The 27,338-nt window shown below is 42.8% G+C and overlaps 1 protein-coding gene across 1 annotated transcript in view; it reads left to right on the forward strand.

Annotated features, from left to right (window-relative positions):
• The window catches only part of TDRD6 (tudor domain containing 6), a gene marked incomplete at its 3' end in the record, with an annotated part of 543,290 nt that overhangs the window by 105,188 nt on the left and 410,764 nt on the right, over positions 1 to 27,338 (forward strand). Inside the window, exon 4 of the mRNA XM_044062624.1 lies at positions 24,442 to 24,537. Coding sequence (XP_043918559.1) covers positions 24,442 to 24,537 — 96 coding nt within the window. The remainder of the gene's footprint in view (positions 1 to 24,441; positions 24,538 to 27,338) is intronic.

A 27,338-nucleotide genomic window follows, 5' to 3' on the forward strand; every position in this document is an offset into this window, starting at 1 on the left:
GAATATAGTGAAGCTTAGTTTAAGTATTGTTTTTCTTTGTGTATGTCCATAGATGTTCTCCAATATTTCCTGTGATCTGAACTCTGTGTTTTACTGTAAATACATATTCTGATATCAGTCGTCATTCATTCATAACAGTTGGGTCTCTGTTCCGTCCTCTGAACCGACTCTGCTAATGATGACAAACTTGTGCCAGCCAGAAACTCTCAAGGCTGTGCCGTCAAGCTAAGTGCTTTATTTTTCTATATATTTCTCAATATATTTCTTTGTTGTAGCTCCCCTATTTAATATTTTTGGTCATTTATACTGTATAACCAAATTAGTGAGTGCTGTTTTACAGAGTTTTCTTTACATATTTGGTATTTCTTCATTACCATAGTAGTATAGGCCCCTCCCTTCCCTCTTACCTCTGGTAGTGCTTAAATGCCATTGTTGGTATTCTTTCCCCCTTTCTTTTTCTTCTTTTACCCTTCTGGGTATTTCTCTTGCTACCGTTGTTGGTACACTATAAAAAATAATCTTTTAACTTGTTTTGATTTTCCTTGTTTTGTGTGTGTGTGTGTGTGTGTGTGTGTGTGTGTGTGTGTGTGTGTGTGTGTGTGTGTGTGTGTGTGCGCGATCGATCACATGAATGGCTGCTCATTACTTTTTGTAATTTACCCAACGATGGCTGAGAAACAGAAAGGTACAACTGGATTTAAGCAATGTGAGAAATGTGGCAGAAAGATGCCCAACTCCGATGGGCATCTTTCCTGCTTTATTGTTTGGGTTGCCACACTTAGAAATTCAGCCTCTGTGCAAACTCTGCAAGGGTTATAGTGCCCAAACCCTTGCAGAGCGTCAAAACAAGTTGATCCTAAATGGGTTGTTAAAAACCCCTTTTTCAGAGGCTTTGTCTGAGACAGAGGTGTCAGAGCCTCCTGAAAACAGAAGCAAAAAAGAGCAGCCACTCAATTCCAGCGTCTTCTCAATCTCTGGAACCAAAATCGTCCAAAGGCCATGTCTCCGTGGAATCAAAGTCTAAACAACTGAAGTCAGCACCGACAATCGTCTCAGCACTGGAGTATACGACCCCTTCAACAGTGCCATCTATTCATATGAAACCGACTAAACTTAGCACAGTTCCGTCCCCTTCCACAGTACCTCAGACCCTCTCGGCACCAGTAATAGTTTCTCATGTAAAACTGGTCACTTCCCCTCCAGCACAAGCTTTTGGTTGACCAACCAAGGTGCTGAAGGTTGAATCCCTAGCCAGCACTGAATATCTCCCATCTGTTGACCTCTATTGGTCAGCAGCTCGGTCCCTTTATTTATCATCCAGAATCTCCTTCAGGGATGTCTATGCATTCCACTAGAAGCCTTTCGAAGCTTGATGTAGTTAGTTTGGTGGATCAGCTCTTGGTGGCCAGAGGTATTCCAACCTAGTCTAGGACCACCCTCCCACCCAGAGCCAAGGGTTTTCTCCATAGACTCCAATTTATCATCCTCTTTCAACCTCCCTGCAGGATTTGGAGCCCTCAGTGCAGACGCCTCTCCCGATGCCAACTTCTTCGGTACCATTGGTGGATCTCACCTTGGTTCCAGAACCCACTCTGTGGACCTCAGCTCAGTTGAAGCTGACCCAACCACTGGACTTGTGACTTGGCTGCTGGCTCTGGAATCCCTAGTATGGCACTGATTTTTTTGCACAGCGTCGTCTACGGTTCCAGTTGCTTTGACAGTTCTGAGTCCTCTCGTGACTCCTTCTCTAGGGGTGGACTCGTTGTAGTGGAGTGTGACCCCAGTTCCGAGGTTGTCTTTCTCGGTTCTGGTCTCCTATCCCTCTTCAGGCAGGCCTGCTTTTCAGATTATGGAGAGAGCACTCACCTTAGCAGGCTCACATTTAGCGTTCTGTGTGTTGGAATATCATATCTATGTATCCTCTGGCTTGCAGTTGTCGCAGTCTACTATATCTGGGAAGCGGGCACGGGAGCAGCAAGACACTCTACCGCAGGGTACCTCTCTTGGGAGTCCTCCTCAGACCTCCCCCTTGATGAGCCAACCCCGTAAGAGATTGTGCAAGAGGAAAAACATTGATTCTCAGGATGAATTTCTCACTGAGGATACAGATTATGGTGAAAGGAAAAGGGTCCCCACGGTCACCCCCTGAAGATGTCTTCTTTGAAGATTTCCTAGAAATCTTAAAGCAGAGGGGTGACAAGTCCACCAACCCTTCCACCTAGGATTCTTTCTTCTTGCAGGCTTTGCAGGCTTTCCTTGCCCGACCTTCTACTTCCTAGGTGACCCCACCTGCAGATGAGTTAATCAAGCTCATCGTGCAGCGTGCTTGGAAGGCCCCTGGCAGTATTGAGGCAATTCCCTGAAGATCTGACAAAATTCTATCTCCCCCAGAGGATCAACCCCACTGGGTCCAAGGGTTTAGCGATAGATGCTATGGTGGTGGCGGCGGCCACAAAGAAGCAACTCTAAGGGGAGTCCTACTGTCCATCCTCCAAACCATGAGTCTCAAGATGTTGGACAGTTTAGGGAAGCAGGGTTATGCTTCAATGACTTTTTCCATATGGTCATTGAATTCTTTGGCACATTTCAACCATCTTCAAAGGGACCTGATCACTGAGCTATCAGGAACTCTAGCAGGAGCAGTGTCTGACAAGGTACATAAGGTTGCCTCCCAGCTTGCGACCCTAGAGTCCATCTCCAGCTCGTCCATGCAGTTGATTGCACATACAACTGAAGGGGTGGCCAGAGCAGCGGGTGCAGATGTTGCCATGAGCCGTCCTGCCTGGATGCGCTTGTGCGACTTCACTGACCCCTTCAAGTCTTCCTTCATCAATGCTGCCATTGATGCTTCTTTGCTGTTTGGCCCAAAAGTTAGACAAATTAGCCAGGTGTGAAAAGGATGGAAAGACCCTTTCTGCTGTGAGTGTACATTTTTCCACTCCTCAACGACCCTATTCCAGGAATCGGAGAAGTGGAAAGATGTGGCTCAGGAAGTCACAAGGTCTTTTTGGGACACAAATGGTGAGTTTGCTCCCCAGGGCAGAGGGGGAAACTCATCAGGAAGACGCCATTCCCGTGGCAGAGGGGGGCCCGCATAACCAGGGCTGTAGAGATTCTTTCTCTGAGAAACCCTATCAGCATTCCTGAGGAGCAGCCCAATTGCTTACAACAGGAAGCAGTCGGGGAAGGAAAGAGTCATCCAAACAGTCCCAACAGACCAAGTAGGATCCGGATTTTACTCGAGATTCTTTTTAGTGCCAAAAAAGACAAGGGACTGGAGGCCAATTCTAAACATCAGTATCTTGAACAAGTTTGTCAGACAGGCAAAATTCCAGATGGTCACGGTTCAGTCTATCCTTCCATTTCTGGAGAAAGACGATTGGATGTGCTCGATAGAGCTTTAGGATGCATATTACCACATAAAAATGGACAAGAGCTCCAGAAGATACTGCCGGTTCTGGCTGGGAGCCAATCACTAGCAATTTCATGCACTGCTATGTGGTCTTAGCACAGCCCCCAGCGTGTTCGCCAAATGCATGGCAGTGGTAACAGCTCCTCTGAGGCTACAAGGGTTCCGGGTGTTTCCATATTTAGACGATTGGCTCCTTACCGCCCCCTCCAGGCATCTACTGCTTCATGTCTTACACTGCATTCTAGAATTGGCAGAGTTCTTGTGCGTTTCAATAAACAAAGGAAAGTCAATTCTAGCACCCACTCAAAGCATAGAATTCAGCAGAGTGACATTCAACACGAGATCCTGTGTGGTTGCTGTACCTCTTCACAGATGTCAAAGGTTAAGGTCACAGCTCCAAGTGATACTCTCTCAAGACACAATCCCAGCTCACTTAGTTTTACAACTACTGGAGACAATGGCACCGACAATCACCCTAGTTCCCCCTGGCGAAGTTCCACATGAGGCTGTTTCAATGGCTCCTAGCATCATAGTGGTCTCTCTTAACACATCCCATGTCTTATCCAATCCACATAACAAATTGATGCAAGCAGGAACTGAATTGGTGGATGAAGCCAGAAGAGGAGTTACGGAATCGCACTTCTCCCTCTCAGCCCAAGGCCGTAGTGACCACAGATGCATTCCTGATTGGGGGGGGTGGGGGCATTTACAGGGAAGAACGTCCAAGGCACTTGGTCCCTCTTAGAGGCCAAATTGCATATTAGCTTCCTAGAACTGAGGGTGGTGCTTTTAGCATTGCAAGCATTCCAATCTGCCCTTCTGTCGGGGACATTTGCTGTCCAGTCACACAACATGTCGATAGTCTCTTACATCAACAAACAGAGGAATCTGATCCTATCCATTATGTCAGGAAGCCCTGAGAGTATGGCAATGGGTGATCACCTCCATCCTCTTTCTGATAGCAATGCACATTCTGGGGTATTCCACTGTGATTGCGGACAAATTGATCAGATGCATTCTCCTGCCTCATGAGTGGTCTCTCAAGCCCGTAGTAGCAACTAAGATCTTTGGATGTTGGGGTCAGCCATGCTGTGATCTGTTTGCATCTCTCACGATCCACAAATGCAGCAGCTTTACCCTAATCCCCCCCTCAGAGGGAGTCCCCGAGAGATGCTCTTCTGTATGATTGGCCCCCAGGACTGCTTTATGCCTTTCCTCCACTTCCCCTAATACCCCAGTTTTTGAAGAAAGCGGAACAGTTGAGAAGCAGAGTGATCCTCATTGCACTCTGTTGGCCCCATCAAGTCTGGTTCTCCTTTCTTTGGCATCACCTAGTTAACTGTCCGTGGACTCTGAACCAAGCTCTGGGACTGCTGTCTCATCCTCTGGGGCTGGTCCATCCCAACCTACCAAGTCTCAAGCTGACCACTTGGTGTCTCCACTTCCAGTAATTGCCAAGCAGAATAATCTATCTTCCCCAGTACAAAATATACTTTTGGCTTCCCATAAACCGTCCACCAGAAAATTTTATCTTGGTAGATGGAACAAATTTGTGATATGGTCTCAAGGAGAAGGAGTTGACCTCTTTTCAGCCTCGATTTAATAAAGTGTTAGAATATTTATCAACTTTATTCCAATCAAGAGCCTCAGCTTCTACTATCAGAGTTCATTTAGTGGCCGTTTCAAATTTCCATAAAGGTTTAAATGATTTTGCTTTGATATCTCGCTGCCTCTGCAAAACCTTCCTAAAGGGAGTTATGCATTTGAAGACACCTTTTAATGAGTCCATTGAACCTTGGAATTTTATGTTAGTCTTGCAAACTCTGATCTGTCAGCCCTTTGAGCTAGCAGCCACCTGTAATATAAAATTTCTATCTTGGAAAACCTTATTCCTAGTAGCCATCATTTCAGCCAGGAGAATATCAGAATTGCAGGCTTTGTGTGTAAAGCACCCCATACATAATTTTTCATAGAGAGAGAGTATCCCTTAGAACAAACCCCTCCTTTCTAACCAAAGTTGTCTCAGACTCCAGTATTAACCAATCCATTGACCTGTCAGTTTTCTTCCTGAATTTTTCAAGCAAAGGAGAATATTGTATTTGTTAGATGTAAGCAGACAGTTACATTTTTACTTAGAACAAAATCATTTAGAAAATTGGACCAACTGTACCTGTCTTTTTTTCAGATATTCGACTGGGCAAACGGTTTCCAGAGTCACCTTGTCGAAATTGTTGTGAGATTGCATCACCTTTGTTTATCATCAAAATAAAATGAGTCCATCAACTAAAGTCCAGGCTCATTCTACCAGATCAGTTTCCACTTCAGTGGCTTTTCATTCTAGAGCCTCCATGGATGACATTTGTTGGAGAAGCTACTTGGGCTACCCCTCATACCGTTATCACTCATTACAAATTGGATATGGTCTCCAGGGGAAGAGCATCCTTTGGCTCTATGATGCTTAGGAATATCCTTCCATAGGGCCTCCCAGGACATAAAGTAGCTAGGGACTCTGTCCCAACTGTCATGAATGAATGAAGATTGACAACATCAGATAAAGAAGTTATGTTCTTACTGTAACGTTCCATCTGCGTTGTCTATCTTCATTCATTCTTGACATCGCACCCTCTCCAAAGACTCCTGGGGGTTCAGAACTAGTCCTGGTACTGTGATAGGGCAGCTGTTCAGACAAAGCTTTCTGTTTTTTATTTCTACGGGCAGACTTGATCTGATGGGAAGGGAAGAGGCGCACTATGGGTAGCCTTAGCTCGAGAGTTTCTGGCTGGTTCAAGCTTGTTACAACGGCATTCAGTTCCAAAGATGGAACCAAGAACCAACTGTCAAGAATGAATGAAGATCGACAACACAGATGGAACGTTAAGTTAAAACATAACTTCTTTTTCAATATTTTCATGTTCTTTTTTTATTAAATATATTTAAAACATTTTTATTGTGGCTAGTCCTTGTAGAAAGTATCTAATATTTGAGAGTTCTTGTATTTATTTGATGGCACTGTGTGCACACTCCAGAAGGCCTAGCTGCCTTAGTCAGCTACTGCTATTTGTATTAGTATTAATATTACACAGCATAATTGGTACCCTTTTAAGAGATTTAGAGTAGCTGACTGTGGACTGTCTGGTAGCGGTGATAACTACCTTGTACTCTGGGCAGAAGGTGGCACAACAGGTAAATCTGTACCAGGCTTTCCCAGGTGTGTGTGTGTGTGTGTAAAATCAAATCTCTGAGTATGTGCCAGCTACTTGGGGCAGGGACACAAAGCACTGGGTACACAGAGAGGGTGCCGGCGGACTTGGCTTGGACACTTGGCTGAGGACCTAATCCTACAGTTGCGCAGTGAAATTGAAGTGGGAAACTATGTAGTCAGAATACCAGGAAGTTTTTCATGTAAGAGTAAAAATATAGTTCTATTAATGTGCATGGATTGTCATGGTTTTATGTGGGAAGAACTACCAGGGAGCTCAACAGAAGAATTTATGAGCATAAGTATGCTATTGCCAATGAAGATGAAAAGAATGCTGTGTGTAAACACTATAAAGAAAGTAAATGCAAAGTTAACTTTTAAATGTTTAGTATTAGAAGCATTGAGTAACACCAAGAATATTTTTAACATAGAGGAAGAACAGGGATGGCTAGAGTACTGTTGGCAAGTTACGTTAAATGCATGTGTTTCCCTGGTCTCAATAATAGAGAGGAATTTGTTATGTACTTAAAAAGAAAAGGGTTAAAGCACTGACTTTTTGTAGAAGTTTTATTTCTCTTTAATTTAGACTAATTTTATCATGTGACTAGGCTTTTTCTTTCATTTAGCCTATTTTGTCATGTGACTAGGCTTTTTAACTTAGATTGGATGTTGTTGGGTGATGTATCCCAAGAGTGGGTATTTAATGTATGTAATGAAGAAGAATTTTTAGTCTGAAGAAGTCTCTGAGTGAAGGGAGACAAAAGTGCTAACTGAAGTCATTGTCTTGTTAATAAAGTGCCAGTAATCCTACAGATACTGCAATTTATTTTATATTCCCAGATGGGCTTAATTCTCTCAAGCCACATTTCTCAAGGGTCCCTTGAAAAAGATTGAGTCTTGTGGGGGGGGGGGGTTGAGAGGTGATGATATGGGCAAGTGCCAGCATAGTCAGCTGGAGTTTTGTAAAGAATATGTCCTTTGAATATCAAACTGATTTATACAAGATACTTGTGTTAAAAATGTATTAGAACTGTATGTCATTTGTATATCAAACTGATTGTACAGATGTTTGTGCTGAAAATGTATTTGTGAGCTTTGCTTGTGTTAGTTGACATGTATCAACAGTGCACCCTGCTGAAATGAAAAGAAATGTGCATGTATTATTGTAACTATATTAAATGTATATGTTTTAATAGAGGACACTGGGACAGCAGAGGTTAGCCTTAAGAAAAATAAGGAAAATGTAAATGAGCAGTTAAAGCATTAAAATGGTACCCCGCAGTGCTGAAATAGGACTGGAAACGCTAGGTCTGGGGAAAAAGCCTTTGTTCATTAGCTCAGTAAAAAGGGGGAGGCCCCAGACACTGCCATAAACATTTAGATGTGTATTGTAGCCGTCTATGCTAAATTCCTGTCTCGCTTCAATGGGGAATACTGTGAGAACCTAGAGTCAGATGACCAGATAAGATCATTCTGCCAGCCCTCTTGGAAATTATATTTTAGATATTACAAAGATAAATCTCAGAGTATTGAGTATTCTGTTTTGGGGAACATTACTTAAAAGAACTTCACTGACAACATCTTGCCTTGCGGTTGTAAGTAACTTAACTAGGGAACAATAAATGTTAAGTTGTCCCATCTCGCCTTCATTCTTGATGTTTGGGTTTGGAGCAGATCCTCGGCCTACTTCTATAGCTCGAGAGCTATTTACTGGCTCGAGGCTAACCCTTTTCCCAGAATGCCCAGTGTCAGCTGCCCAGATCTCGTTTGCCACTTCAGCTGCAAGGTTGCTTTGTTACTGGCTCAGGCTTAGTATAGTTTTTTCTATGATTATAATTGTTTATTCTTAAAAATTTGTTAAGTTTTTGTCTAGATATAGTAATTTATCCCTCATCGCTTATTGTGTGTGTTTGTAGCTTTGTTGGCCGTCGCTCCATATCTCGCAGGCCTTCTGTTTCCCCTGAACTCATTTACATTAGAGAGTTTTCCCTTCCCCCATTCCTTTAGGACAGCCATTTAAATTAGAGGCTCTCCTTTCTGTCCCTTAACTAAAAAAAAAAAAAAAACTGTTTGTTTTTTAGTATAGTTGTGTAACATGTCTAAATAGGCCAAAGTTTCTGGCTTCAAAAAGTGTGACTCATGCTGTCAGAAAATGTCTATGACATATGGGCACACTAGCTGTGTTTATTGTTTAGTGGCTGTGCACCTGCAAGACTCCTGCTATATCTATCATGCATTTAGTCCAAGGGTCCTGCAGGAGCGCAAAAACAAATTAATCCTTTGAGGATTATTGAAACCACAGGATTCCCCAGCTAAAGGTTCTCAGCCAGTGAAATCCTCTTAAGTCTGTCAAGCCGTCAGCTCTATCCTCGGAACAGACTCCTGGGTTGAAGAACCAAGTTTACGGTGCTGACTAGCATCGACACGTCATCTCCTCCCTCAGCTCCAACTGCTACCTCAGAGCCGTCTCGGAGCCACAAGCGAGCAAGGTCTCCTTCATTGGAGGCAATCCACTTGGTGCCACAGTCACCCTTATTAGGAAGTGAATGCATTCATCGCTCTTCATCCCACTCCTCTCGATCCTCCAGGCTATCGGATCAGGACCTGGAGGGAGTAGTCAGCAGGTTGCTTAAATCACAGGCCCTCGCAAAATAACTTTCCAGCCCATCTCAACAGGTCGCGGCTCCATCCGCTTCCATCTCCATTGCTCCTCCGACTACACTTGGTTCAGAGCCAGAGACCATGGATGCGCTGATAGTAGAACCGACCGCACCGATCACCTCCTCTTCCGTTCCGACATCGGCTCCGCTCACCTCTATTGTTCCGTCCATCGAGGGATCTGAGCACCGAAGCTCTCTCAGCTCCGAGGGGGGAAGTGGCATTTGTCACTTGTTCGACCCCGCTCTCCCTCTCGGAGCTTCGGTGCAGGTGAGCTCGGCTCCCACATCGGCCTCGAAGCCATCGCCCAGGACGCAGAGAAGGACTCCCTTCTCTTCGGCGCTGGAGCTTTCTTTGCCTCAGGATCATGATGCCTTTGAGGTCATGTGGAGTGTGCTGTCCCCTGAAGCAGCCCTACTGTCAGCCTCATCGGCTCTTTCTCTTGTAGTGCCCGTGCCAACCTCTGCTCTTCCTTTGGCTCAGAAGCGTAGGGAAACTATGCCCCAGGACACCCCATTGGGGGAACCTATGCCCCAGGACACCCCATTGGGTGACACCTCTTCTTCCAAGGCCTCCCCTGATCACTCGGAGGAGCCTCCTTGAAAGAGGAAGTGCAAGAGGAAACACCTAGACTCCCGAGTCTGTCACCTCAGATACAGACCTAGATGAATCGGAAGGGTCCCCCTCTGAAGATGTTTCCTTTTCGAACATCCTTGAAATGCTTAGGCAGAGGGGTGGCTGGTCTTCCCTCGTCCCTACCGAGGATGAGTCTGTATATCTGGAGGCATTCTGTTCCCAACCCTCCATCTCCTGGTTGGCTCCACCTTTCGATGCACTCATGTCTGTAGTGGCTTGAAAGGCTTGGTCAGCTCTGGATTCTGTGGAACCTACTCCGAGGAGGCCATATAAGTTCATGACAGCCCTCCAGGACAAACGAGGTGGGCCAGTTGATTCCGTGGTGGTAGCAGCAGCCACCAAGAAAGAGCAGAAACGTCTTCATCTGTCCATCCACCAAACAGTGTCTAGGACAATGGACAGATATTGGAAGTGAATGTTTTCCTCAGCGACCTTCTCATTGATGTCCCTGAATTTTCTCTCATTTCACACAACTTCAAAGGGATCTCCTAAAAGAGCTTGGAGATACCCTACAAGATTCTACAGCTAAGGGAGCATCCGCTAAAATAGCTTCCCAGCTTGCGACTCTTAATTATATAGTCAACTCCTCCATGAGGCTGATTTCCTATGCAGCCGATGGAGCGAGCAGAGTCACAGGTACAGGAGTGGTCTCAGGAGACATGCTTGGTTGTGGCTGTGTCAATTTGCGGAACCCTTTCGGGCATCTTTCACAAATACTCCCTTTGATGGCTCCTTGCTTTTTGGGCCTCAGGTGAAAGACACGCTTACTAGGTGTGAGCAGGAAGGCAAGACTCTCTCTGCCATGGGAGTCTGTTTTTCCACTCCTAACAGACCTTATCCCAGAGGTCAGAAGGGTGGAAAGATGTGGTTTCGGAAGTCCCAGGGACTCTTGCCTGACACACGTGGTGATTTTTTCCCCAGGGGCAGAGGGGGAAACAGCAATGGCAGACGCCACCCTCGTGGCAGAGGGGGACCGCAAAATCAGGGTGATTTCTCTGCCAAATCTTTCCAGCATCCCTGACTGGTTGCCTGACTGCTCACCTCTGCAGGCAGTTAGGGGAATACTTCCCCTGTACCCAAAAGCCTGGCAAAATATAACAAGAGACAAATGGGTACCATCTATCATATCCGGAGGTTACAAAATCCCCTATCATCAACCCCCACTAAAGTCAAAAAAGTCCATCCCAGATGTCCCACCTAATCTAAGGGATCAAGCAGTTATTCAAGTTTTAAAACTGCTAGAAAAAAAGAGCCATTCAGGAAGTCCCCGCAGACCAACTAGGATCTGGAACGTACTCTAGATTTGTTTTAGTAGCAAAAAGGACAGGAGACTGGAGACCAATACTGGATCTCAGCAGATTGAACAAATCTGTAAAAAAAGAAAAGTTCTGGATGGTAACACTGCAGTCCATTCTCCCCTCTCTGGGTCAGGACAACTGGATGTGCTCCATAGATCTTCAGGATGCGTACTACCTTATCAAAATGGACAGACGCTCCAGGAGATTTCTTCGCTTCCGGTTAGAGGCCAGTCATGATCAGTTCAGAGCTCTGCCCTTTATTCTCAACATAGCCACCAGGGTGTTCACCAAATGTATGGTAGTAGTCACTGCTCACCTGAGACATCAAGGATTCCAGGTGTTTCCCTATCTAGACAACTGGCTCCTAACTGCTGCCACCAGGCATCAACTCTTAGAGGCACGGGATTATACAATATCAACCTGCACCCGATTAGGCATTACAGTAAATTTCAAAAAATCTGCCTTGTTCCCCTGTCAGTCTGTTACATATATAGGAGCAGAATTAAACACAAAACAGATGTTTGCAAGGTTACCCCAGGAAAGAGTTTTCTCTGTTCGCCAGCAAGTGTCATTTGTAATGCAGAGCAGAAAGGTCCAAGTCAGACATGTCCTGCAAGTTCTAGGCTCCATGGCAGCTGCCATTCTTCTTGTACCATTAGCGCGTTACCACATGAGAGCCCTTCAGTGGCTTCTCTTCACGCAGTGGTCCTTCCAGGAACTACCCATGTCTCACATGATCCTGATTCCAGAAACATGCAAAAGACACCTCTCTTGGTGGATGGTCTCCCCACTGGTGACTCAGGGCAGACCTTTCATTCAACCCCCTCCGGTAGCCACAGTGACCAGGGATGCCTCCCTGATAGGGTGGGGGGGGGCATTATCTAGGCAGGACAGTCCAAGGCATGCGGCAACCTCAGGAGTACCATCTGCATATCGGTGTCCTAGAGATGAGAGCGGTGCTCCTAGCGTTGCAAGCTCTTCAAGACTCTCTTCCTTCCGGGACTATTGCGATCCAAACAGACATGTCAGTTGTGTGGTACATCAACAAGCAGGCGGGACCAGGTCCTATCCCTTGTGTCGAGAAGCCCTCAGGCTATGGCAGTGGGCGATTTCCTCCCAACATTTTCTGACAGCAACGCACATCCCTGGGAAATCCAATGTAATAGCGGACAGGCTCAGCAGGGCTATCCTCATGCCTCACGAATCAGGAAGTTGCGGATCTTATCTTCTGTAAATGGAGCCAGCCTTGCTGCAATCTATTTGCCACCCCCCTCAACAACAAATGCAGCAGCTACGTCTCCCTGCTTCCTCCTCCAGGTCAAACTCCCAGGGACGCTCTAGTCCACAATTGGCCTCAGGGACTCCTTTATGCATTTCTTCCTAATTCCAAGACTCGTACAGAAAGCAAAATTGTTGGGTTGCAAAATGATCCTCATTGCCCCTATTGGCCTCGACAGATATGGTTTCCATTCCTGCACCTTCACCTTCTAGACCAGCCTTGGATTCTGGACCCAGTGCCAGATCTGTTGATTCATCAGTTAGGCGAGTTACACCAATCCCTTCAGACTCTCAAGCTCACAGCTTGGTTTCTCCACTTCCTACCTTAGCCAGGCTTCCAAGTATCTCCCCAGCAGTTTGCGATATTATTGTGTCCTTCCATAAGTCAACTACGAGAAAGACTTATGCTAGTAAATGTAAAAGATTTTCTTATTGGGCAGAATCTAGAAACTTAGACCCCTTTTCAGCCCCAGTTCATCAAATTCTAGAATTTCTAGCAGAGCTTTTCCAGTTTGGTGCGGCTGCTGCTACCATCAGGGTACAACTGGCAGCCATATCTAATTTTCATATTAGAATTCTTAATTCTAGTATAATGTTTCATAAGCTCTGCAAAGCCATCATGAGAGGAACATCTCTTTTTAGACCCTCAGTGAGGGATCCACCTCCTCCTTGGGATCTCAATTTAGTTTTGACGACTTTGATTCTGCCTCCATTTGAACCAGCAGCTTCATGTCCCTTAAAATTTCTTTCTTGGTAAACACTTTTTCTGGTTGCTATTACCTCAGCTAGACATGTTTCAGAACTCCAAGCACTCTGTGTTTGTCCTCCATAAATGGTGTTTCACAAAGTTAGAGTTTCTCTGAGAACCAACCCATCCTTCATACCAAAAGTCTGTTCAGAAAACAATTTAAATCAATCCATCGATCACCCCGTTTTCTTTCCCAATTATAGCAACAAGGCAGAATACGGTCTTCACCAACTGGATGTGCACAGACAATTATGTTTTTACCTCCATAGGACCAAAAAGCTAAGAAAGTCAGACCAGTTATTTCTCTCCTATGCTCACAATAAGCAAGGCCTTCCAGTTTCTAAGGTGACCTTATCCAAATGGTTATCTGACACCATTGCCTTTGTTTATCAGTTGAGGCATAAACATCTTCCAGCAAAACCGAACGGTCATTCTACTAGAGCATTAGTCACGTCTGTAGCCTTTCAATCCAAATTGCCCATAGACTCAATTTGTGCAGCTGCCACTTGGGCAAACCCTCATACCTTTATCTCTCATTACAAAGTGGATGTGGTCTCCCGGAGCAGGGCTTCCTTTGGTTCCACTGTTCTGAAGAGTCTGTTCCAATGAGCCACCCAGGGTCTTTAGGTGCTAGGGAAGCTGTCCCAAACAGCAAGAACGAAGGCGAGATGGGACAACTTAACATAAAGAAGTTATGTACCTACCATAGCGTTCCATGTTAGTTGTCCTTCATCTCACCTTCCTTCTTGTGTCCCCCCTCCTCCTTCCTGGAGGATTGAGAAGAGTTCACTATGGTTTCACTGGCTGATTTCCTTTTTCTTTGTTCACATGCCAGGTAATTTTATGACCGTTTACTCTGATCTGCTATTTTGGTAAGTCAGTTTTAGGTTACTGGTTACTTTATATGTCTAGTGTGCGCTGTCACAAATGTGATCTGGGTAGCTGCCGCTGGGCATTCTGGGATAAGGGTTGGCCTCGAGCCAGTACATAGCTCTCGAGCTATAGAAGTAGGCTGAGTCGGAGCCAAGGATTGGCTCTGAACCCAAACAGCAAGAAGGAAGGCAAGATGAAGGACAACTCACATGGAACATTATGGTAGGTATATAACTTCTTTATTCTTTTATATTAGCCAGGAATATAGTGAAGCTTAGTTTAGATATTATTGTTCTTTGTCTGAGTCTGTCCATCAATTTTCTATACAATATTTCCTGTAATCTGAACTGTGTGGTTTACTGTAAATATATATTCAATATTTTCATGTTTTTATTCATTATTAAATATATTTAAAACTTTTATTGTGGCTCGTCTTTTTAGAAAGTATATAACCTTTCAGAGTTCTGTATTTATTTGGTGACACTGTGTGGGCTACTGCAGAAGGCCTGGCCGTCTTGGTCAACTACTACCATTTGTATTTGTATTAGTATTAATATTACACAGCATAATTGGATACCCCTTTAAGAGCTTTAGAGTAGCTGATTATGGAGTGTTTGGTGGCGATGATGGCTACTTTTACCTACTGTGCCCCCTTCTGCCCACAGTACAATCTGTACCAGTCTTTCCTAGGTGTTTGTGTGTGGAAAATCATGTGTGTATGTGTCAGCTACTTGGGGCAGGGAGACGAAGCACTGAATTCAGAGAGAGGGTGCCAGAGGGCGTGGCTTGGACACTTGGTTGAGGACCTAACCCTACAGCTGTACCAGTGGGGAGTCTTATTGGGGACCTGGAGGGAGACAGATATAGAGACATCCAGACCCTGGGCTGAGTGTGTTCCCTGTGTGCTGTTAAGGGAAATTGTACTTGATGCAGAAAGGTTTGCATCTGGAAATACTGAGTGTATCCATTTGTATTCCAAGTGCACGTCCCTCTCTATTGTCAGTGGTGAGGATTCAGGCTCCTTGATTACTGGCTCAGCATGGGGACGTCACATATTGGTAGTAGTAGTGGGCATCGCACCTTTCCTTCCATATTCTGTGTGAACCATTGTAGTACTTGTGTGTTAGCTTTTATTCAGCATGCTCAAAAATGTATATCTATTGGTATGAACTGGTGTCTTTCACACTCATTTTTAAATTGAAATTGCAGTTTTTCTTACCTGCCTTTTGAAACTTTTATACATGTGATTTTTGGATTTTTTCTTCCTGTGCCTTCACTAAAAAGGGACAATGTGTGTGCAGAAAAACAATCCCAGTAAACAAATGCAAATAAAAAAATAGCATATTTGGGGGGTGTACATTTTCCACTTACAATGGAGAAAGTTGTAAAAAATGTTTTGTTTAATTTTAATAGGGGATCGAGTTTGAATCCATTGAAACAAAGGGTGATATGAACCAAATGAGATTTAAATGTAAAAAAAAAATTCTATAGTGTGCTTAGGATCTGTATACTTTTTTTCTGGGAAATGAAGAATGTGAAAGAGTTGCAAATAACGGTGAAATGTATGTAAGGTATGGAAATACGAAGGAGGGAAAAATGGTAAACAAAAAAATGGAAAAAAGTTTGAATACAATGATGGATGGTAAAAAGTAGAATCATGCTATAAGAATATTGTGGAGAAATACTATACAGTAAATCTTTAGAAGGAATTAAAAGATTATGTAAAAATGCTATAAAGAATAGAAGGAAGAGGTTTGTGGATTTTTATGAAGCAGGGGATTGAAGTTTGTGGATTTTTATGAAGCAGGGGATTTCCTATGGAGGATTTTGTTGGATACATTACCAGCTTAAAATAATGTTAAATACAAGGTATTAGAGGAAAGAAAGCAAAAAATTAATAAGTACAATGAGGAAGAAACAAAACCTTGTGTTTTTTTCAGAATGTGGAGGAGGAGTTTGAGGAGTTTCAACATAAGAATATAGATGAAAAGGATTTAAAATATAATGATGGGTATTGTATATAGAAAATGAGAGAGAAAAACTGTGAAATCGAAAAATGAGACTGAATATTGTTTATAGCAATCTACAGATTGTAAAAAAGATGACATAAAGGACCATTATATACTAGAAATGGTGATGATGAAGATGTTAGATGAAATAAGGTGTTTGTAGAAAAATAAGGATAGAGGATAGATAAATTTTAAGAATAGCTGATTAAAAATCAGACTTTTTAATGAAAATTATTTTTTTTGCGTGAATTATATAGTTAGAAAAATGTAAAAAAATTAAAATATATATATAGGTTCATAGGTGTCTACGAGGTTAATGATGACAAGGGTCTTTTTCAGCCTAGCCATGCATCCCAAATCTCTGACAAGTTCTGATACCCTTGATAAGTGTGAGCATGGACCTGGGAGATGAACCATTTACAGGTTACCTGTGTCCATTAGAGACATAGGTGCCAAACTAGAGATGAATTTCCGGTTTCCCATCCAGTTGTCCAAGTTGTACTTGAATTGAGTTAGGGAGGACCTCTGCTTCACATGGATGGGGAGCCTTTTCCATAGACGGGTTAGTCTCTGGGATACATGCGTCTCACTCCAGCAGGTCCTATTTATATCACAGGCAAGGTTTAAGTCTTTAGAATGGGAAATTCTGATCCGGTTTGTTTTGTGGATATGCAGGAGGCCCATTAGAGTGGGGTCTACCAATGCCCTGTACTCTAGGCATAAATCTCCCTTCAAAAGACTGTAGGAGACAGAACACAGAGATAGGGCCTTGAGTCCGTCTGCATAGGACATTTTACTTGTGCCCTGTATTCTTTTAGTGAGGAACCTCTGTGGATGTTCCAGTTGTTGGATATGCCTTGTTAGGTACATACCAAAGGGGGCATTGTACTCAATGATTGGTCTGATGAATGCCGAGTACAGTGTAACAATGACTTCCTTGGACTTGGATAGCATACCTTTGTTTATACGTTGCACAACATATAATGATTTCCTCACTACTGTAGACACATGATGGTCAAAGGCTAGATTACTATCTGTGTGTGTCCCTAAATCCCTGACTACTAGGCCAACTCTAAGGGGCGTGTAGTCAGTATGATAGTTACCAGGGATGGATGACTTCCCAAAGGATACTATTATGCATATCTTGGCATTTAGTTTTATTCCATGGCTCTGACACCAGTGTTTGTCTGTGTCAGCCCCTCCTGGTGAACATTTGTGTCAGTGTGAGATTCAGTGACAGCTCCTGATTTGCAGTCATCTGCAAATTTAGTCAGCCGGAGACCACTGACATTGGCCTTAACTTCTGAGAAGTAAATGCCAAAAAGGAGCAGTCCGAGGACTGATCTCTGAGGGTCTCCACTTGTGACTGGCCTCTTTGTAGAGGTGGACCCCCCAATTGTAACTTTTGGGTCCTGTCTGGGCACCAGATTGCTGTCCACCAGGTGACATATGGGCTTGTACCTAACCTCTTGAGTTTGTCAACAATGCCCAAGTAGAATATTGTGTCAAATGCCTTGGTCTGGTCAAAGTAGGCAGTGTGAATGATTTTGACCTCATCCATTGCTTTGGTGACCTTCTCAAAGAAGTCATCCAGGTTGAGTAGGCATGATCTTTTATGAATATGAACTGGTATATGTAAAGAAATGTAAATAAGGAAAAAGGTAAATTGCTCCTTTTTTTGAGTGCTTTAGAATGTTTTATAGCCACCTGAGTTGCCACTAATTCAGGCAGATGAGACCTTTAATGCCTCATGTAAAGCATGGCACACACCGCTTATGCTGCACTGCAGTGTAGTTTATTGGAAAATTAATCCGAGCTTGTGGAGGTAGGGGGAACAGGCTCATGGGGCGAGAACAGAAATGTTCCAGCACTAAAGGCAAATTTGCTACCTGTTGAACTACCAGCCATGGTAGATTGTTACTGTTGATATGACACACTGATCCCATGTAGAAAAATCAGGGAGAAAGAGAGATGCAGATTACATACACACATGCATGTTTATTAGTGATTCATATGGGTTGCTGTTTTTTATTGTAAGTTCATTATTCTCACTGCTGCAGCCTTTGGTTATGTGGGTCGTATCCTTCCGAGGATACAAGTGGACAGCCTTCAAGAAGGGGTGGCTTCCTCTCACATCTACACTGACTGCTGATTGTCTTGCCCTTTGAAAGGAAATAAGCAAGTCAAGAGTGTAGACAACTTCAGTACTTTTCTTTCTGCCCCAAGGGAAGGCAACTGTTTCACAGGAGCAGTAATTGGTTACAGGCTTCATGTCAACTCCTCATGGGGAACTCTTCCACAAAGAAAATGTTGCAATTTAAAACTTTTTGATGTAATTTTTATTTTCTGAAGAAAGCTATCAAAAGTTTTTTTTTGTCAAAAACTGCTACTTTTAGAATGAAACTTAATGAGTACTGGGTCTGTTTTTGTGAGGTAGTCTCTATTGTTTTTGAGACATTCTAGCCAAAGATTTCAGATTGGGAAGTCCCCCCACTTCAAACTGGTCTGTGTTCATCTGTCAAAAAAATATTCTTGAATGGCTAATTATCGTGCGCAATACATCTAAATGTTGAATTACCGAAGATGTCTTGCTTCGAAAATTCATTGAATGGCCATAGTTGGCCAAGCTCGTGAACGCAACCAACCAAGGTGGAGGCTGTGCCCCACACACTTCCCAACTATATATTCCAACTCCAAGATCGCACTACAGTGGGGAATAGGGCAAATTTTAAAGGTTTCCTTCGCTTGCTATGCATCGCAGTACTTCCTGGTTATTGGCCAACTAGGGCCATTCGATGAATTTATTTTCGAAGTAAGCTGTGACCAGTAATTTTATGTTTAGATGTTTTACATACATTAATTAGCCATTCAAGGATATTTTTTTCAATAGCCGAGCATAGACCTCTTCAAGTAATGTTTGTGTGTTAGTACAAAACTCTGACAACAGAAGTTCATTATTTTTGCTTGAAGGTGTTATATTTAAGCATCAAGCAGTGTATTCTGTGGCTAGAAATGTATTTTTAATTTTGGTCCTTGTGTACTACTCTGAAGAATTTGCCTTTATTGACATTGGATTACTTGAAAAGTCTGACTGGGTAGGAGCCCATTTTCAGCAAAGGCCTGGGGAGAAAAGCTCCAAAGTATTACAAAACATTTTAAGAATGATAATTTTACAATCTTTTAAAATAATAATACAAAAACAACTAAAGTTTAAATTACACTAAACTGGACATAAAACATTGGTTCAGAGTAGATCTGAGTTATATGACAATTATTTCATATAGAAATTTTCACCAGTTTGTAGAGAAATAAAAGGTAAGTTAGTATAATACAAACAGGAATTGCATTATGAAGTGAGAGAAAAACAGGCTTTTTTGTATGTTGGTGAGAAGCTGATAGAACTAAGGAAGTGAGTGAAGGGAGAATAATGAGATGTAGGTATGAATAGGTATTTGTCCACATTTAGAGAAAGAGTCTATCCTGGTGTTGAGCATGAACAGATCCAGCTTTTGGCTAAGAAGTCTTTTAGAACAGTTTTGAAGGATAGGTAGGAGCGTATTAACTTGATGGATAGAAATAAGGAGTTCCTAGCCTTAGCATCATGGTATGAGTACAGATAGTGACAGGTTTGTGGACAGACAGGAGTTTTTGGTGATTGGGTGTTGATGACAGACTAGGAACATAGTTGTGTAGAATGTTTAGTGCTGGATGGATTCTGGATAATTTTATAGGAGAAAAGCTTGTGTATATGTTAGTCGTTGGGGTAGTTTTAACCAATTTAGGCTTTTTAGTGCTGTACAGTGGTGGATTTTGAATGGGGTATTTGCTGCAAATTTAGCAACTTTGTTAAAGCATTGTTCATGTTTTGATTTTTGTGATGCCTGAAGGTTAGTAAGGATGGGAGTAGCATAAAGACTTCTTGTGTTGTCTCTGTGAAAGGCACCTAGAGTTCTTGAGGGAGTGTGTGGGGATTGAACAGGTGCAAGTCTGGCAACTCGCCTTCAAACCAACTCTTCCCAGCAGTGCTAACCTGCAATCAGGCTTCCTCAGCTGCAGTATGGTTTCTTATACAAGTACTGCTGTTTCTTCTCCCGCAGTACCTGAAGTGCAGAAAACAGAATAGGAGCCTTTGCCTACACCATGGGCTCACAGTGCTTCAACCACTGGTTGGTGACTCTGCAGTGGCCATTTGTTTGACCCTTAGACCATTCACTGGTTTCTCTGGTGTAGACTCTTCTTCAACCATCGATTGGGGTTTAGCCACCTCCTCTGTTGCTGTTCCAGTTTATAGTCTGGGCATGGGAGAACCATTTTCTTTGGGTCTGGATGTTTTTCCTGGGTGGTGGTCTCAGTGGGGCCAGGAAGGAAACCTCTTGCCTGGGATGAAGCACCTTCGATGTCTGTCTCCTTCCAGGGATGTCCACAGGGGGAAGAAAAAGCAAAATGTTACATTGCTTATCCAGTGACATAATGTCTCTTCCCAACGGTGATTTTTCTTAAGTTAGCCAGGAGTTTATTGCATGCATTTTCTTCTGGAAAGCAGAAATCTATACCAGAAGACTAACTAGGTCAATGTATTACTGAAGAGGCTTTTTCTTTGATTCTGAAGTCCAAGACTCTTACTCAGAGGAAAGTCTGTCCCCCTCCAGCTCCATTAGAGGAGGAGTTCTTTTATAAGACTAGTTCCAGGAAGAATGAAGCATTTTGTGGGAACAAGTAGATGATTCCCCCTAAACTGTGGAGATGTATCCTGCAAGTGGATTAATTTCACGCTGCACCCATTTCTCCTGTTATGCCAGCCTTAGTGAATGTGTTAAATGCTGCCTGCAATAATCCCAACCCTCAGCCTTTAGTTCCCAGAAAAGGCAGAACACTGAAAGTAAGGCATTAGACAGAGTTCATTGATTCTTGGGTAATACTAGACTGTCTACAGAAAATTACTTGCCTAGCCAATAACCAGCCAGTGATGGAAGGTGCGAATCCAACTCTGTATCCTGTGTCTGTAAGGCAAACACCTTAACTATTTTGCCAACTCCCAGTCCCAATAAGAGAGTTTCCTTCTTCCATTTTATCCTGTTAGGTGTTGACAGCTTGTGGGATTATTCTGAAATATTTACTTCAGAGTAGGACTTGTTTGAATCTTACATTTTTTTAACCTGGTTCAGGTGTCTAAACATACTTTATAGAGTCTGTTGTAGGATCATAGGAGATTACTAGGCTGTCGACCCAGAGGTCATTTCAAGCATAGCTGTTTTATTCCAATATAGTGCCATAGAAATGTTAGTTAATACTCAAGATTGCATTTAATAATGACTGCCCATGTCCAGGAGGGTTTTGGGCTCTATTCCTGGTAAGGATTTACAGTGCTCCATCCACTCATCCAAGTTACTTTTGAACAGTGTCCTAGAGGTGCTGTGTTTCACATGAATAGGTAGCCTGTTCCAAAGACATGGCAGTCGCTGGGAGATAAATCTGTCCCTCTAGCATGTCATGTTTGTCGCAGGCCATATTTAGGTCCCTGGAACCGGGTGGCCTTAGTCCCATTTGATTTATGGATATGCAGCAAGTTCATTAGGCTTGTGTCTGAGATTGCTCTGTAAGCCAGGCAATTGTTGTACAGATACTATATCTAGAACCACTTCTAGTGCTGCTGTTTTGAGAAGATATGCCAGAGTACATACTCTGATTTCTAACAAGGTAGTCTGAAATTTTAAACTCTATTTTAGACAAGGGATGATTTGTCTGGCCTTGGTGCTATTCTCGCTCTGTTTGACAGAGGAAAATTTAACTTGGGAAGTTTTTAAACCCCCCACATTATAAATCTTACTCTCTGCTATATTTAAAAAGACACAATAATTCCCTGCCATCTTCTAGCAAACAGCTAAGAAAAAAGAGATCGTAAGAGGTGAACAATTAAAATGAGAGATCATTTCAGAAAAAGGGACAGACTACACCTACAGAATGATGAAGCCAACATCCCATGTCCTGTCCTTATCTCTGTCTGTCCCATAGGCTGGCTCTCAGTGTCTCCCTTTGCTGTCCTTATCTCTGTCTGTCCCATAGGCTGGCTCTCAGTGTCTCCCTTTGCTAGCAGATTGGTTTCAGACTTTTGGGCATTAGTACTAGTTCTGAATGTGTACACGTCTCCTTTTAAGGGAATTCTGCACGAACCTTCAGAGCAAATGTATGTTTTCACTGTGGTTCTTCAACACATGCTTAACCTAACAGTCATATTGCCAATGCATTTAGACCAAAAAGAGTAAGGCTTCTAGTTAAGAATGTTTCTGGTTTTAAAGAACGAGTTTTCCTAGTGACCAGTAATAAATCTTTTCTTTCTTAACCAGTTTGTGAAAGTATCAAAATTCAAAATGTTGACCTTTCAGAGTCTGTTAACCATTATTCCTTTTCTGACATTTATGGTAACGTTAGCATAATAGATGCATATCACATTACCATAAACCACAGGCTTCAGAAAGATTCTTTGTACACTACATTATCCTGTGAGTAAGCTAAACCATCTAGGGTGTTTGCAAAATCTAGCTCCAGGGGATAGCTTATTGCAGACTGCAAATCATTCACAGTTTTACTTATTTAGACAACTTAGTGCAGAGTCTTTAGATAGATAGATGTCAGAAGTCCTTAACATGGGTTCCTTCGCTCCTTGCCTACCTGGGCTTCCAGATAAATTTTCAGACATCTTTCTTGACTCATCATACAGGATTATGCTTTGACTGCCTTTTAGGTAAGTCTCTTCAAAGGCATTCATAACTCTGGAAAGGTGAATTTTTATTTGTAAGCTTTCCTGAGCTTCTCCAATCAGTCTGAGACAACTTCAAGAGAATATCTCCTTAATATAGAGTTTGTGGCCTTTGATTGTCATGATTCCTGTTAGCAGGTTATTTGTGAGAAAAATTATCAATTTTATTTTTTTAAGTGAACCCAACATTCTCATCCTCTGAGATTTTCAAATTCCAGTTTTGGGCTTCATCAATGAGAGCTGCATTGGTAGAGGCAGTAAGATGCCTCGTTTTTGGGGGGAGCAGTTTCTTTGCGGGTAAAGGTGCAAGGCCTGTGGGCAGCTCAGACAGACCAAAGCATGTAAATGTCAGAGATGTTAGCTATGATTCATGCTATCAGATCTGTTTGTGACCTGTGGTCTCTAGGACCATTACAGGTGATTCCAGACACCACAGTGATGTGGTACATAAATTGGAGCACCGGGTCTTACCCCCTGTGTAGAGTGATGGTTTGGGAAGTTGGCTTTACAACATTGTGTAATCTTTCAATCCTCTTGCATACAGTCAGGGCTAAATGTAGTCGCAGATCTGTTTTTCTCCTTTCAAAACGGACAACTAAGTAAATTCTGCATCAGTACTCCTTGCAGGCAGGCCTGGAAAATGTCTTTTCATTCCTGTGGGGTAATGTTTCTGTATGCATTTCCACCCTTTCCACTGATATCCAGGGGCATTCTGAAGATTCAGAAGGACTACTCAAAAATTGTGGTGAGACCTTTCTGGCCCAGGCAGTATAGGTTCTCCCTTCTTATGGAATTGGTCAGGAACAATTCAGTCTGTGAGGAAGCTTGTTGTGGAGGCCAAAAAAAAAAAAAAAAAGACATGGAGGATACTAAAAAAGGTGTAGCCATAAAGCAAGATTTCTTTTGTTGGAAAAAAGTTCTAATATATTTTCCCAAAAGTGCTGCCTCAGAAGTATATACCGTGGGGTGTGTCGTGTACACTTTTAGTAGACCCTACTTTTCAAGGGTTACAGTGCAATGAAGAATTTTGTGATCGGGTGATGGGCCACTGTGATGGCACAGAGGGATAAAATCTTAACTATGGCCCAGGTGACCCGGGTTTGATTAGTGGCTTGGGCAGCTGGTAGAGTGGCAGGGAGGGATGGGCATGCCTGTCCTGGGTGGGTGTTTGTTGATGCTCCCTAAGAGGGGATGTTGCCCAAAGAAGGGAGTTGCCTTCTGATGTAGTTGACAAGCATGAGAGGTGCAGAAGGGAGGGACGAGGTAAGGCATTTAAAAGACCCCTCCCAAACAAATGCCAAGATGGCCAAGCCCACAGGATGCCTTTAGGATTCACGACCAATCCCAGCAATAACGGAGCAAGTCAGGGGGAGTTATGATTCGCTTACAGAGTTGGTTTGGATGTGGAGTACTGGGGATCTGGGTCAGTTGAATAATGTAAAGGGGGACCAAAAATGTAATAGGGTGCATTAAAGCATGCATCAAGGTGCAGTTGATTTAGAAGCTCAGAAGTCTTGCATATCTTAAAATATTCCATGCATTTACAAGTGTTAGCCTGTTTTTAATCTTTCAGGAGTCCTTTGCTGTACCATGCCATGAAGAGATGGATGAACTTGGGAATGCGCTACAGTTTGAAGTTGCTTCAGGAGTTGTTCCTTTAACATCTGAGGTTTGTGTCAAATGTTCACACTAACACCCAAGTTCCATTTGAGCAATCACAATAAGAGAATCATTGAGAATAACAAAAAAGATAATATGATTTTATTTTATTTCGCTTTTAATGAGTATTTTAATTGATGTAATGATTCTTATTGTGATTGGTGATTTTTTTAATTGGTTCTAAAGGTTTGGGTATATGTATGAAGGGGGTGATTTTATTTATATAATCTGATGAAGTTGAAAACGAAAACATTCCGTTTTATGTTATACGTTAATGTTATACGTTAGTGTGTGGAACTATTAAATTGTTCGTGCTTCCTACTTGGTTTGTGGTGCTTTCCCTATTCTATAATATACCATAGTGCCAGATTTGCTATATCATTTGTGGCAGTCTTTATCACCAGTCAGAGTAAAGAGCTTCTGGCTGAGATCTTTTTGTACTGAGAATTGCCTGAGTTAGTGGCATTTAACTCTTTGGGCTTTATTCTTCTTTAACTGTTTTCATTTCTGATTCCATTTTTTTAATATATTTTTTACATAGTTTACTGTCAGGATTATTTATGCCTTTCTGTTTTTCCTAAGCCTAACCTTCACACAGTGGAATACAATTTCTAGCAGCATGCGTATGGAAGGAAACTTCTTGCTTGTCAGGTTCATCAAAGGTTTTTTTTCTTTCTTGGGGTTCTTTAACCCTATAAAGTGTGCTGTGGGTACAGTTTACAAAAGCCAAGTACCAGTCTGTTTTTACCCTCACAGATCATTTCCATGGAATCTGTTAGAGGGCTTCTAAGCTGCAAATACAAGGCCCATTTTGTTCCACTGAGGCAAGGGCCAAGTATCCCCCAGGCTATGGGAAAAACCCCACAGGTTCATTGGTGTCTGCCTAGGTAGCCTAACAAGCTTTATCTGTTTCCCCGCTGTTATGATTGTGGCGGTAGAGTAAGCCATTTTAAAGTCCCGAGGAGTTGTCTATTCGTCTGTTTCACAAGCAGCTTACTAACTTATTGTTGATGCCAAGTTGGGAAGAGAAGGCATATCTGTTTCCCCATTTCTTCAGCTGTCTGGAGGTGAGTCAACCTGACCATTTCAATTGGATGATAACCAGTCACCACTAGGTATTGCCAATAATAGGTACCCAGCAGCACCCCCCCCCCAAGGAATGAGTGAAGCTGATATTGACTTGTGAAGCTCATTCTTTCACACCTGGTCTCTGATACCCATGCTGTTGACTGAATACGAATCACTTGAGCTGTAATTGGGGCTTAATCTCCCCATGTTATAGGGCTGGAAAGGCTAGCTCCAGTTAGTCTTAAGGAGAACAGTATTTCTGTCAATGAGCCAGTTGAATTGTCAGTCTCCTCCATCTAATTCAAACATTTTTCAGCCTCAGATACAGTAGTAGCCAAATATTTTATTTGTTGCCTGCCCTCTTCCCCCCTTTCAGACAACATTGAAGAACCAAGTTTTGGTTAATTGCTTCCGATATCGAGTTAGTTGCTCATCTTTTTCCACTGGTGGTTTTAGAGGCTTCGACTTCTGTTTAGCTTTGAAGGTGATGTACACTCCTTTCTATCTTCACTTCTGCTTTCTCCATCTGGTTGGGAAAAAAAAATTGGGGGCAGGTATTTTGGTGCCTCTTCTCCCTGCGCCCCCCCCTTCTTTTCATTGTAGGGACTCTGCTGGTCTTTTCTCTCCCTTCTAGGACTCCACCAGTCCAGTAATCAGGAGAGTTGGCTACAGCCCCTGCAACATGGCTACCAAATTCAGGACTGCTGATGTTCCCTTACAGTTAGGGGTCAACTTTAACATTCTGTGGTACTGCTTTGATCCTTCATACATAGGGATGATATCAACATTCATTTTTTTGATGATGTCGATGGTGGTGTCAGCTGTGGCGTTTTTAGAGCTGATGCCAATGCCAGCCTCTTCTGCATTAGAGTTGGTACTAACCTATCTGCCTTTGGCTGTTGATGTCCATGCATTTTCTTATGTCAAGCCTGGCATTTTTACAGGTTTCCCTTGACATTGTACAGTTGACCTTGTTGTGCACCATAATTCCTGAGCCATCTGTTGTAATTCAGTTAGACAGCGGCTGTGCAGCCCCTCAAGAGTTTTATAAAATATCCTCTCCTTCTGAGAGAGTCATTTCCGATTCACTCTTCCAATCAGACTCAGAAAGCCACTTAAAATTTAGTATACTTAGACTCCTATTGTCACTTCACATGGAGGCTATCCAGTAAAAAGAGGGTGCAAATATTCCTTCATCCCCTCCCCATACATTCTCAAGTTTACGGAAATGCTTAATGCAGTGGTGGCAAGGTGCCTAGTGACCATGTACTTTCTCTGCACAGGGTACTCCAGAGTGCTTGTTGGTCCATTTTGCAACCTTACTGAGTGGTATCTCCTTTGGGGGACAACTTAAAGGTTGTCAGCAAGGCTGCTTGGTGAAAACTGACACAGTAGCTGCAGTCCTTAAGAATGTTGATTGTTTCCTGTGGTCCCCAAGGAGGTTTTTTTTTTATTTTTTGTTAGGCGGAGATTCCCAGACCTGACAGTCACTGTGCAGTGGCCTTTCAAAAAGCATTGGCAGCCCAGTTGTGCATTCTGACCAATGTGGATGTTTTGGGGTGATATTTTAGTAACTCGTACCTTTGCTGTGTAGCTACTTGTTATTCATATTGTGGCTTTTTAGCATGACATCACTGTTACAAGAGCCTAACCACTGATGTACTGGTAAAAAGCAGCTTTCTCTCCCAGTTGTCAGGCAGCTCAAAAGTGATAAACCTCAAGATGCACATTCTTTATAACTGT

The sequence above is a fragment of the Protopterus annectens genome, chromosome 2.part1 (assembly GCF_019279795.1).
Source record: "Protopterus annectens isolate FY-2018-M chromosome 2.part1, PAN1.0, whole genome shotgun sequence".
NCBI classification, from domain to species: domain Eukaryota; kingdom Metazoa; phylum Chordata; order Ceratodontiformes; family Protopteridae; genus Protopterus; species Protopterus annectens.